Source organism: Loxodonta africana, chromosome 17 (genome assembly GCF_030014295.1).
Source record: "Loxodonta africana isolate mLoxAfr1 chromosome 17, mLoxAfr1.hap2, whole genome shotgun sequence".
Classification (NCBI taxonomy): domain Eukaryota; kingdom Metazoa; phylum Chordata; class Mammalia; order Proboscidea; family Elephantidae; genus Loxodonta; species Loxodonta africana.
Window position 1 is genome coordinate 81310499 of NC_087358.1, and position 13704 is coordinate 81324202.

The following is a 13704-nucleotide window of genomic DNA, read 5'->3' on the forward strand; positions in this document are numbered from 1 at the left end:
GTACACTGTAATTTATTTCATGGATCTCATTGTGTGTAATAATGTTTCTCTGTAACATCTATAATATTGGTAGCAGAATTTTAAATTGTGTGTTTTCATATCAGAGTTGTTATAGTGATCTTAATTTATGAATTTCTGATGTAACGTTAGTTTTCACAAGTATGTGTACTGTCACTTTCCCTTAGCAGCCTGAGACCGTGTCAGTTCAGTCTTCAGTGCTGGGAAAGGGAGTAAAGCATCGGCCTCCACCCATCAAACTTCCCTCAGGCCCAGGAAACAGTTCCTCAGGTATTAAACATCTTACTTTTCTGTCATCAAGAAGAAGAAATGGCATACGACCACAGTCTCTTTTTAAAACTTTACCCGTTTGGATTTACACAGTTCACAGAATTTTTAGTTATAAATCCAGGAAATAACTTTTTTATTCCTCTTTTAGGTAACTATTTTACTCCACAGCAGGCAAGCAGCTTTCTTAAATCTCCAACTCCTCCTCCTGCTTCTAAGCCACCAAGTCTGTCTCGGAAGTCATCTGTGGATCTCAGCCAAGTTAGCATGCTTTCTCCAGCTGCGTTGTCACCTGCCAGCTCATCACAGAGTGAGTCATAACTTAAATTCTTCAGTAAATCTTCATAAGCTTTTGCATTAGTGTCTCTTAAGATGGCTTTTTTTTGCCAATGAAATCTAAATGTACTGTGTACCCAAAGTGTATAAGTTGTAAGAAGCTTCAGGCAGATCTCTTGTTAATTGTATGTATTGTGTGTTTATTGCTTTTCTGTATCTGTGTATGCACTCTGTGTATACCTTTCTTAAAAACTTGCAACCTACACGTCTCCGGAAAAAATAATCCGATAGCTAAATGTGACAGATTCCAAAATATTTTTTTGTTCTAGTGAACCCTAGGATCATTTTACATTTTATGTAATTTGTACAGCTGATATGAAAAAAAAAGTCATAAGAGTTGTCACTGCAGTCCTGTGTCTGTATGTGTAACAAGCCACCTAGTCAGAGGCAATGATACAGTAAACTAAAAGCTGGTTTTTCAGGAGCACTCCTACACTCTTATAAATTGTCAGTTTCTAAAATGTGATGATGATCATGAAGCATTCTGAAGATACTGTAATTTTTACTACTGATTTTTTTTTTTTTTTTAACATCAAGAAAAGTTATAAAAGAATTCTAGCACTAGTTTGGGAGAATTTCTTCCAATTAATAAATATCTGAGATACTTTAGGTACCAGTTTGTAAAAAGAAAAAGCATTCCAGTTTTTTAGATTTTTTATAGATAATTGACATGTGCTGGAAGTTTTAGTACACTGCACAGTGATAAAGTCGTCTTTGCATTAGATGTAAACATCATCTTGATAGCTCAAAAGGTGTAATTTTTCTGCCTTCTTGTTTTGCACAAAGAAAAACTTTTATAAATTTTCCGAAAGTCTTATTCACACTACTTATGTTGTGGGTATAGATTATGTTAATCGACTGCACACAGTTGTTACTTTAAGTAAGGGTTGAGTGACAGCTTCTGGACATTCACATTTCTTTCCTTTCTTTCTGCAGGACATGAAAGCTAAAAAAGAAAACACCTCAAGAGCTTTTGGTTTTACTTTTTTGGTTTTTATTTTTTGTTTTTTTTTTTTTTGTTTTTTAATTGATAAACTGTGCATACTTCATTCACAACGGAATTTCTGTACATTCTACATTTAAACAGAAGTACACAGTTACTGTTAAAGATGCAGTATTATCTATCAAATACTTGCTTTATTACAGCTTTTTGTAAATCTGTCAGGATACACTTGATACGTTAGGAATTAAACATGTATATTTAGGTGCCAAATATGATTGTTAACCATACATAATTTATTGAATATATTCAGAGTTTATCTGAGACTGTAACAGAAAATAAGCAGTATTTTTAAATGAAGCCCTCAAATAGTGACATCATAAATAACAAAAATTAATTCCATTTCCTTTAAACTTTTTAGGCCAAAGGCAGCATGCAGGAAACTAACTTGTAAGTGGGTATTGTGGTAGATTACAAATGTGTATTTTCACTGTTACTGTAATAGCTTCTCTGATGGGGTTTTTTTAGGTGATATACTGCATCCTTAATTGTAATGAGTATAGCAACACTCATGTATCATGTGTAGAGATTAACACTTGCAGTTTACTGCTTTAAAAAAAAAAAGAACTGGAACAAATTGTCAGTGCTAAGTAAGATTCCATTAACCTTATTTTTAAAGGACTGGCCATTTATAACAAACGAGCCATTTTTATTTTTCTCAGTGAGCAGGATCTGGAACTCCTAAACCATCTCCTCCTACACCAACCCCTTCATCGACCCCACACCCTCCTGATGTTCAGAGCTCAACTCCTTTTACCCTTTCTGCCACCCCTACTCCCCAAGACTCAGGCTTCACCCCTCAGCCCACTTTGTTAACTCAGTTTGCTCAGCAGCAAAGGTCTCTGAGCCAGGCGATGCCTGTAACAACCATTCCTCTTTCCACCATGGTAACATCTATAACTGCAGGAACCACAGCCACCCAAGTCATGGCAAACTCTGCTGGAGTTAACTTCATCAATGTGTTGGGCTCTGTTTGGTAAGTGTGCATCAATGCACTCATGTTTTTTAAAGGATATTCTCACCAGTCTACACGAATTCTTGCTTGTGAAATTAAAAACAAATTGCATATTGCTCAGACTGAAAGAAAATAGATACGGATAGAAGCTGCCTCAACATACATATTTTAAATTTTAGGTAACATCTGTTAACTACTAAGATGATGCTTCACATGGACAGCAACTTAGAGTTTCTTTTTGTCCTCTGTGTTCCCATCATTTAATCCCTTGAGAGTTTTACTCTTCCCAATGAATGTTAAACTTTGGTAAATACATAGTACTTAATTTAGCAAAATTTGCTATCACTTTCTAGTGTAAAAGTGAAACTCATCCTAAAATTGTTACTAAGACAGAGAAATACTGTCTAATTCTGGTTGTTTAGTAGTTGGTTGGTTTTTGTTTCCTGGTTTTTTCATGCAGGGAGTGATTATGTGGCTGATTTTATTTTGTAGTGCAAGTTTAATGCTTTGTCTTTATTCTCCTGCAGTGGAGCCCAGGCTTTGATGAGTGGTTCAAACCCCATGCTGGGCTATAACACTGGTGCCGTGACCCCTGCGGGGATCCAGCTGAGTGGACTTCTTCCCTCAGGAGGTCTGCTACCAAATGCACTGCCAGCTGCACTGCCAGCTTCTCAAGCAGGTCAGGATGTTGGGAATCATAAACATGTCATTTCAAGAGTATAATTAAAGGCATTTGACATCAGTATTTTATGAAGTATTATTTCTTAATTTCTAAAGTCTTTACTGATACATCACCTTGAAACTATCTAGTAACCAATCTCTGTGAAAAAAACTTGGTAAGCATGTGTCCTTGCAAATTATATCTTTTGCCTTCTAGACGTTATAATGAAATTAACTTTAGTAGCCTTACTGTTGTCAGTGTAATCATGTTCCAGGTAAAATCAGTGTATTTTGAAAAGGTACATTGTGCCTGAGAGGCAGCATAGCATGTCACTAAATCGCCTGGACTCGGGGGCCAGACTGCTGAAGTTTGAGTCCCAGTTGTGTGTGAGTTGCTAGCTACGTAATCTTGGGCAGGTTACTTTCTGCCACGTTTTCCTTATAAATAAAATGAGGATAGTAATACCTTACCTCCTATTATTGTGAGGATTAAATGAGTAAATACAGATGAAATGCTTAAACTGGGCCAGGGACATGATTAGCACTCAAAAATATATGCAGTTTTCATCATTAAAGGAGCCTTGGTGGCATAGTGGTTAAGCTGCTAACCAAAAGGTCAGTGGTTCAAACCCATCAGTTGGTCTGCATGAGAACTACATGGCAGCCTGCTTCTGTAAACGTTACATCCTTGAAACCCTATGGGGCAGTTCTGCTCTGTCCTATAGGTTCGCTGTAGGGTCTCTATGAGTCAGAATCTACTCAGCGGCAGTGAGTATGGGTATCATTATCGTTATTATTAGCTTTATTATAGTTATTTTTATCATCCTTATTATATATAGTGGGTCACGGTTACAACCACCTGTGCTTTTTTAATGCTTTTAAAAGAACGTATTATAATTTCTTGGAACAGTTCAATTTCTTCCTAATGAGGAAAAATTTAATAGGAAAAACAAACTTGACAAAATAGAATTTGTCAGAAACTTAATGAGTTGTGAGAAAGAGAACCCAAAGAACATAATGTTAAACATGTTAATATACTGCTGTGATTTCCTAATTCTAGTTTTCTTACTTTGAAGTGCATAAATGTGCTTAGTACTGGAGCCCTGGAAACAGAATCAAAGCCTGGATATGGGAGCCAGCTCTACCAGTTTCTTGTGGCTCCAGTTGCTAACTGTGGGCCTTAATTTTTGTCTCTTAGACTCAGTTTTATTTTCTCTAAAAGGAGAGTAAAAATACCTAACTTGAGTTGGAATTTACAAGAAATAAGTGAAGTGAAAGTGCCTCTGGTAAGCTATAAAGCATTATACAGACCTCAGATATTTTTAAAAGCAGTCAAGCCATCTTTGTTGATGACAGTGGTATTAATGTTTCAGTTTCTTAAACAAGGCTTTGATGTTTTCACATGTGAATTTCTCACTTTTTTTTTTTCTTTAAAATTATTTGACTAGAGGACTAGATGCTGTTTTAATTAATATACAAATTGTTATATTTGTGAAAATACACATTTTGAGTCTGGAGTCAGCAGTCTATAACCACAGTTTAAGTTGTTATTGTTAGGTGCCATCGAGTCGGTATCGACTCTTAATGACCCTAAGTACAACAGATTGAAATGCTTCCTGGTCCTGCACCATCCTCACAGTCATTGCTATCCTTGAGCCCATTGTTCCAGTCATTGTCAGTCCATCTGGTTGAGGGTCATCTTCTTTTTCACTGACCCTCTACCAAGCATGATGTCCTTTTCCAGGGAGTACGTGAGACAGAGACTCACCATCCTTCTAAGGAGCGCTGTGGCTGTATTTCTTCCAAGGCAAATTTGTTCTTTTTTTCTGGCATTCAGTATTCTTCACCAACACCATAATTCAAAGGCGTCAGTTCTTCTTTGATCTTCATTACTCCTTATCCAGCTTTCGGATGCACATGAAGCGATTGAAGACACCGTGGCCTGGGTCATAAATACGGTGAGAGGATACAGTGCCTTTGCTGACTTTAAACCGCACAGCGACCCCTTTGTCTGTTCCGACGACTGCCTCTTGGTCTGTGTACAGGTTCCTCATGAGTAAAATTAAGTGTTCTGGAATTCCCATTCCTCACAGTGTTATCCATAATTTGTAATGATCCACACAGTCAAATTCCTTTGTGTAGTCAGTAAAACACAGTTAAACACCTTTCCGGTATTCTTTGCTTTCAGCCTTGATCCACCTAACATCAGCAGTGATACCCCTTGTTCTTTTCAGTCTGGCTTGAACTTCTGGCAATTCTCTGTGTGCTGCCGCAACAGCTTTTGAATGGTGTTCGGCAAAATTGTACTTGCATATGGTATTAATGATATTGTTCGATAATATCCACGTTCTTTTGGATCACCTTTCTTTGGAATGGGCACAGATATGAATCTCTTCCAGTCAGTTGGCCAGGAACATGTCTTCCAAATTTCTTGACATAGACGAGTGAGCACCTCCAGTGCTGCATCTGTTTGTTGAAATATCCCATTTGGTATTCCATCCGTTCCTGGAGCCTTGTTTTTCTTGGGTTTCTTCCTTCAGTGCCATCGGTTCTTCATTATGTGCTACTTCCTGAAATGATTGAATGTCAACCAGTTCTCTTTGGTACGGTGACTGTCTGTATTCCTTCTATTTTCTTTTGATGCTTCTTGCCTTGTTCAGTATTTTCCCTGTAAAATCCTTCAGTATTGCAACTCGAGCCTTGAATTTTTCCATCAGTTCTTTCAACTTCAGAAATGCTGAACGTGTTTTTCCCTTTGTTTTCTAACTGCAGGTCCTCACACATGTCATTATAATACTTTGTCTTCTGAAGCCGCCCTTTGAAATCTTCGTGCAGCTCTTCTAGCTCATCATTTCTTCCTTTCACTTTACCTACTCCACATTCAAGAGCAAGAGTCAGAGTCTCTTTGACATCCATTTTGGTCTTTTCTTTCTTTCCTGTCTTTTTAACGACCTTTTGCTTTCTTCATATATGGTGTCCCTATTTTATAATGTCACTTGACAACTTCTCAGGTCTTTGGTCATTAGTGTTCAATGTGTCAAATCTGTTCTTGAGATGGTCTCTAAATTCAGGTGGGATACTCTCAAGGTAGCACTTTGGCTCTTGTGGACTTACTGTAATTTTCTTCATCTTCAACTTGAACTTGCATATAAGCAGTTGATGGTCTGTTCTACAGTCTGCCCCTGGCCTTGTTCTGACTGATATTGAGCTTCTCCGTCACCTCTTTCCACAGATATAGTCGGTTTGGTTTCTGTGTATTCCATCTGGTGAGATCCACATGATTAGTCGTCGTTTATGTTGTTGAAAAAAAGCATTTGCAATAAAGAAGTTGTTGGATTTAGTGGTTGGTGCATAAATTTGAATAATATTCATTAACTGATCTGCCTTGTAGGAATATGGATATCATCCTGTCACTGACAGCATTGTACTTGAGGCTAGCTCTTGAACTGATGTTTTTGACAATGAATACGACACCATTCCTCTTCAGTTTGTCATTCCTGGCATAGTAGACCATATGATTGGTCTGATTCAGAATGGCCAATATGAGTCCATTTCAGCTCACTTATGCCTAAGATACCGATTTTTATGCAGTCCATTTTATTTTTCCTAGATTCATACTTCATGCGTTCTGTGTTCTGATTACTAATGGATGTTTGCAGCTTTTTCCTTTCCTTTTGAGTCATGTCACCTCAGCAAATGAAGGTCCCAAAAGCTCGACTCCATTCAGATCATTAAGGTCAATTCTACTTTGAGGAGTCAGCTCTTCCCCAGTCATATTTTGAGGTCCTTCCAACCTGAGGGACTCGTTTTCCAACACTGCACCAGGCAGTGTTCCTCTTACATTCATAAGGTTTCTGGTGGCCAATTTTTTTAGTAGTAGACCACCAGGACCTTTTTCCTAGTCTGTGTTTGTCTGGAAGCACTGCTGAAACTTGTCCACCAAGGATGACTCTACTGGTATTTGAAATACTGGTGTCTAAGTTATGGATTGTTTAAAAAAAAAAAAGAATATGTGACAGAGACTATATGTGGCCCACAAACACTTAATAATTTACTTTCTGACTGTTTACAAAAAGAGTTTGCCAACCCCTACTTTGAGATATGCTCCATATTGAGTCATAAATTTTCAGGATTAAGTTCAGAGTTACCAAAGTGGCGTTGCCTGGTTTTCAGTTTTGATCCTTATACAAATAAAATTCAAAGTTCTTTAGTATCATTTAATAGTTGTACTGAAAAATACATCAGTTCTTAGAGATAAGTTATTTGAGGAATGCAGATAGATACCAGTGCCTGAAATACATTTGCACAGCAGTGATAATTTTATTACATTCATAGTGTCCACATACTTCCAGATTATTCTTTCTGCAGCTAGTAGAGTAGTGATGATGAAGTTCCAGGGTCTAAAATATAGAATATAATGTACACCTGGTGTTAAAGAACATTTATAAGTTCTCAGCATTGATAAGCATTGGAGAAAAAGAGTTTTCTGTTTTGAAGGTATTTTAAAAGTTTTTTAAAAATAAGTACATCTTTGCAGGGAGTACTTACAACATTCTGGTTATGCATGTTGTTGGGGTGCTGTCGAGTCAATTCCAATTCATAGCAGCCTCACATGACAGAGCAGAATTGCACCATGGGGTTTTCTAGGTTGTAATCTTTACGGGAGCAAATCTTCAGGTCTTTACTCCTGACGAGCTCCTGGGTGGGTTTCAACTGCTAACCTTTGGGTTAGCAGCCAAGTGCTTAACCATGTGACACCAGGATTCTTATAGTTATGCATACTAAGGTACATATTATTTCAATGTATGGTCAAGTTTTAATTCCTTGTGATAATTTTGAATTTTATTTAACAGGTGTTCCATTTGGTTTAAAAAATACTTCAAGTCTAAGGCCCTTAAATCTACTCCAGGTAAACCTGAAATCCTGCTTTTGGTCCAAGATTTTATACTTTGATTTTTTTTTTAAAACAGTGTTATTTGTATATATTCAACATTTGAAACTGAGATCTGTTCAGAATCTTCTAAGGGTGTGGTTATGAATGGTCAAGTGCATAAGGAGAAAGAATCAGTATCTCTTATTCTCATTAGGTCACGCTTCCTTGCCTGATCAAGAACTAGCTCTTCCAACAGAGAATGCTTGCTTGCAATAGCAGCAGTAGATACACTTCCCAAATAATTCCTCTTCAGCAGACATTTTGTGTTTGTTTATGATAGATTTTGTGCTTGAATAAAGATTTTTAAAAAAGGCATATGTTCTTTTTCTGAGGAGAGTTATTTCTTACACAGTGCCAAGCACATAGTAGTCATTTAGTGTTTGTAGGATCTGGAGAAAAAAAAAAAAAAAACATTTTTGTTGAGTGGATTCCCACTCATAGCAACTCTGTATGTGTCCCAGTAGAACTTTGTTCTGTAAGGTTTTCAATGGCTGATTTTTCTGAAATAGGTCACCAGGCCTTTCTTCTGAGGCATCTGTAGGTAGACTTAAACCACCAACCTTTCAGTTACCAGCACAGCATGTATCCAGTAATGAGGCTTTTATTAAACATGTAATTAGTATCAACATATTCTTAAAGAGGGATAGAAGATGGAGCATTTAGTACACATTGTGGATCTATAGTATTCCAGGTATTGTGCTAGGTCCTTTAATTTATAGGATGGAGTGAGGCATTAGATAGGATTATCTATAGGTAACTTAGAAAAAGTAGACATAAAATAAAGATCTGGAGACATGAAATGGCATGATCATGGAATGTTGGGAAATGACAATGACATCAACCTGGTTGGTGTTCAGGAATAACAAAACTGCATTTAGGGCAAAACTTAACTATCCAAGATGCAAACAGTATTAGTATTTGCAGACTGTAATTACAGAACAGTCTTCTTGTCTGTGAACAAGACTACAGATCATATTGGTTTATTTAGTCTACTTTCCTCCATATTGCTGTTGGAATTTTTCTCAGTGAGGATAGACTTCCTTTATAACTTTCTAATAAGGAATAAGGACAAAGCCATTGTATAAGTTAATTACATCTTGCTACATTTATCATTTAACTGATAAGGAAGGTTCTACCTGTGCTCGTGTCCAAATTTACCTAATAATGAACTGTACTGCTGCTGTTAGGTGCTGTTGATTTGATTTCTACTCATAGCAACCCCATGTGACAGAAAGAACTGCCCCATAGGGTTTCCTAAGCTGTAATCTTTGTGGGAGCAGACTGCCGGGTCTTTTTCCTGCGGAGCCACTGGGTAGGTGCGAACCACTCCTAGGACTCCTTTGTACTGCACTAGATGTAGATATTATGACCCACGAACACCTTTTTTGACCTTTATACAGACCTAAGAGTTCTGTACTTGACATTTGCTTGTACTTTCTCCTAAGGTCCTCAAAGTGCTTATAAGCTGAACCTGTACAAGTTAAAATGGATAAACCATTTGTTTTCTTTAATTTTCGTTGTTGAAAATATACACAGCAAAACATACACAAACTCAACAATTTCTACAGGTACAGTACAGTGACATTAATTACATTTTTCAAAGTGTGCAGTCATTTTCTCTCCTTTTCCAGTTTCTTTCCCTGTTGACATAACCTCACGTCCCCCTAAGCTTCCTGTCTGACCTTTTGAGTTGCTGTTAACAGTTCGATCCCACATAGTAAGTTCTTCAAAAGAGCACAGTCTCACCATAAAACCAAAAAAAAAAAAAAAAAACCCCAGTGCCGTCAAGTCTCACCGTAGACATTCTTTATTAGTTAAGCTAGACTGTTGTTTGGTTTAAAGAAGGCTTCAGAGGGTAGTTCTGGTTTAAAGCTTCAGGGTTAAAGATATCTCAGGACAGTAGTTTTAGGGATTCATCCAGCCACAGTGACTTCAGAAAGTCTGAATTCTGTGAGAATTAAAAGTCTGTTTTGCATTTTCTTTCTTTTGATTAGGATTTTTCTTTAGAATCTTTGATCAAAATGTTCAATAATGGTAGCTGGGCACCATCCATTCTGTCTGGTCTCATTGCAGAGAGGGCAGTTGTTTGTGGAGACAATTAGCCACACATTCCATTTCCTGCTATTCCTGGCTCTTCTGCCTTTGTTGCTCCAGGTACATAGAGACCAATTGTACCTTGGATGGCCGCTTGCAAGCTTTTAAGATCCCAGACCCTACACAACAAACTAGGAGGTAGAAAAGAAGTGCTAAAAATGATATTCCCAAAAAAAACCCAGTGCCGTCGAGTTGATTCTGACTCATAGTGACCCTGTAGGACAGAGTAGAACTGCCCCATAGGGTTTCCAAGAGGCGCCTGGCGGATTTGTCGCTATGAGTTGGAATTGACTCGACAGCACTGGGTTTTAAAAAATGATATTTGACCAGTTGAATGTCCCATGAGACTATGACCCTAAACCCCCCCAAATAATAAACTAAATTCCACGAAGTGTTTTGTTGTACCATTTTGTTTTCTTGATGCATTTGGAAAACAGTTTTAATTTTTAACCTGGAATCTTCTGGATGCTTCCTTTTTTTTTTTTTTTAATTTGAATTAGAAACACAATGACAGAGCAAGTAACTTTTTCCTAATAAATAATGGGCATCTAACACATTTTCTCTTCAGCTTTACATTTCCTCACTATGGTATATAAGAACCCATACATTTCTGTTTTATGGAAAATACAGAACAAATTTTGGGGATGAGTTTTCTAAATACATTCTTCTGATTATCATTAGCTCCTTGTTTATATGTTCTAATGTATTTAATGTGTTGATGCATAAGAAGAGTTAAATAAAAGCAGTACATAAATTTGGATAGGTGCGTATTAACTTGAAGCAACGAGATTTATGTTTGAGAGTCTTAAAATATTTAGAAGCCCCAAGTAATAGTACTTCAGCACTGTCTATAAATACTTTTTCTATTTTTTCTTTTAAGGACCCACCTATTGCTGTTGAGTTGATTCCGACTCATAGCAACCCTGTAAGACAGAGTAAAACTGCCCTTTAGGGTGTCCAAGGCTGTAATCTTTATGGGAGCAGACTGCCACATAGTTCTCCTGCAGAGCTGCTAGTGGATTTGAACCACTGACTTTTCCCTTAGCAGCCAGGCACTTAACCATTGTGCCACCAGGGCTGCTGCTTTTTTTTTTTCTTTTAAAGGACAGGGATCTTGGTTTTTGTTGTTTTTTTGTTTACCTCTATTTCCTAAGTGCCTAGAACAATGTCTAGCACATAGGCTCAAAACACCAAAAAACCAGTTGCCGTCAAGTAGATTGTACTCATGGAGACCCCATGTGTGTCAGGGTATGACTGTGCCCCATAGGGTTTTCAGTGGCTGGTTTTTCCAAAGTGGAGATCACCAGACCTTTCTTCCAGCATACCTCTGGATGAATTCAAACCACCAACCTTTTGATGAGTAGCCAAGCGCATTAACTGTTTGTACCACCCAGGGTCTGCCACACATAGGATAGACTCCAGAAATATTTGTGGGATCAAGAAATTTAATTTCATATAAAAATAATACGAAATTGGCTGATTAATTTTTGTTTAAATCCTTAATAGCTTTCCAGTGGCTCGCTCATTTTTAACACTCTGCAGCAGCAGCAGCTCTCTCAGTTTACTCCACAACCACAACCTCAGCAACCCACAGCTTCTAGTCCTCAGCAGCCAGGGGAACAGGTAGGCGTTTCTAGCTTTCATGTGTTTTTACCAGAATTTGCAACATTTTTTTTCATAACTTTCAAGCATATTCAAGTGCTTTTATTTAATGTGCTTAACAAACACTTCCTGTAAGGTTTTTTCTTATTAACAATAATAGCTGTGCATTCTTGGGTGCCTGTTTCTAACTCTCGAAACAGCCATGCTGAATAGATGGTGACCCCTCCATCTTGCATAGTAGGAAACAGGTGCAGACGAGTAGCTTGCTCCTGGCCACATAGTAGTAGCAGAGCAGGGATTCAAACCCAGGTCTTCCTGACACTGTACCCACGTATTTTCAATCCATCATTATCCCGTTGACAGCATTTTGTGCTGTATGAAGCCTTGTGCTAAGTATTATTGTTAAGAGATGTCTCCAGAGTCATGAAGCTTAGGTTAGAGGGAGACAGACAACAGCAGATACTTCCACCCTGCCCAGCAGAAGGGGATTGAGTAAGGACTGCATTAGAGATGGAGGTAAACGAACAGAAGGAACTCTAGTATTTCTGAACCGTTGCTACACTTTGGAATCACCTGGGAAGCTTTGAAAAATATTGCTGCCTGGGCCCTGACGCCAGAATTTCTCTCAGCTCACAGTTAAATATATAAAAAGTTTACCATCAATCGTTTTGCCAAAGTTTCTCCAGTCCGTTCTTGGTTAGATAAAGCTCATCCCTAATAGATTCCATAGGAAGGGCACATTCAAAATTGCCATGATCAAAACTGCTTTTGTCCTTAACACATAACACATATAAAATCCTGGTTTCCCATTTTTGTCTTTAAATTTATTCCAAGTGCTGCCACGTTGTCTTGCTTTGCATGTTTTTTGCAAAGCCTGATACCAGTCTAATTTTCTTGTTCATTTTGCCTGGGGGCTCTCAGGGTTTGTCTTAATATTTAAAAACTTAATATTTTTACTGGGATATGTCTCAGAATTGATCTTTCCAGATCTTTCCTTTAGGCCCTTTAAATTTGTAGATTTAGGTCTTCTTATTTCTGGAAAGTTTTTTTGGATTACAGTTTTCTCTTTTTTTTTCTAGTTTCTTAAGGTGGAAGCCTAGGTTATTGAGACCTTTTCTAAATTAAACATTTAGTGTTGTAAATTTCCCTCTAAGTACTACTTAAAGCGAATGTTCGTATGTTGTGCCTTCATTTTCATTCAGTTCAGAGGATTTTCTCATACCCCTTGCGAATTTCTCTTTAGATCTATGAGCTATTTAGAAGCATGTTGTTTAATTTCCAAATACTTCAGAATTTTCCAGGTATCTTTCTGTAATTTATTTCTAGTTCAATTCCATTGTGGCCTGAAAACGTATGTTTAAGTTTGTTCAGGTTTATTTTATGTTCCAGAATATGGTCTCAGTGAGTGTTCCATACGAACTTGGAAAGAATGTGTATTCTGCTGCCATTAGATGGAGTGTTTCTAAAAATGTCAGATCATGGGTTTGATGGCATTGTTCAGGACTTGTCTATTCTTACTGATTTTCTTTCTACATGTTTTATCGATTAACTGAGAAAAGTATTGAAATCTCCAGCTAAAATTGTGGAAATTTCAATTTCTCCTTTCTGTCAGTTTTTGCTTCATAAATTTGAGGCTCTGTTGTTAGGTACGAACAAATTTAGGGTTGTTGTGTCCTCTTGACTGAGTCCTTTATCATTATTAAATGACCCTTTTTATCTTTGGTAATATTTCCTTTCTTTCTTTTGATTAATGTTAGTTAGCATCGTATGCCTTCTTCCATCATTTTTTCATTTAACCTAAGACTTTTATATTTCTGTTTCTGAAGCAAAGTGTTTAGT

The 13704-nt window shown here is 37.4% G+C and overlaps 1 protein-coding gene across 35 annotated transcripts in view; it reads left to right on the plus strand.

Annotated features, from left to right (window-relative positions):
• The window catches only part of SUPT20H (SPT20 homolog, SAGA complex component), a 55560-nt gene that overhangs the window by 36140 nt on the left and 5716 nt on the right, over positions 1-13704 (plus strand). For 29 of the 35 annotated variants that reach the window (XM_064270219.1, XM_064270226.1, XM_064270231.1 and 26 more), the window contains 6 exons: positions 186-288; positions 437-595; positions 2528-2597; positions 3104-3255; positions 8090-8145; positions 11770-11886. In XM_064270219.1, coding sequence (XP_064126289.1) covers positions 186-288; positions 437-595; positions 2528-2597; positions 3104-3255; positions 8090-8145; positions 11770-11886 — 657 coding nt within the window. Of the gene's footprint in view, positions 1-185; positions 289-436; positions 596-2290; positions 2598-3103; positions 3256-5073; positions 5195-8089; positions 8146-9614; positions 9738-11769; positions 11887-13704 lie in introns of those variants that run through there. The other 6 variants (XR_010318226.1, XM_064270214.1, XM_064270244.1 and 3 more) reach the window with 6 other exon arrangements.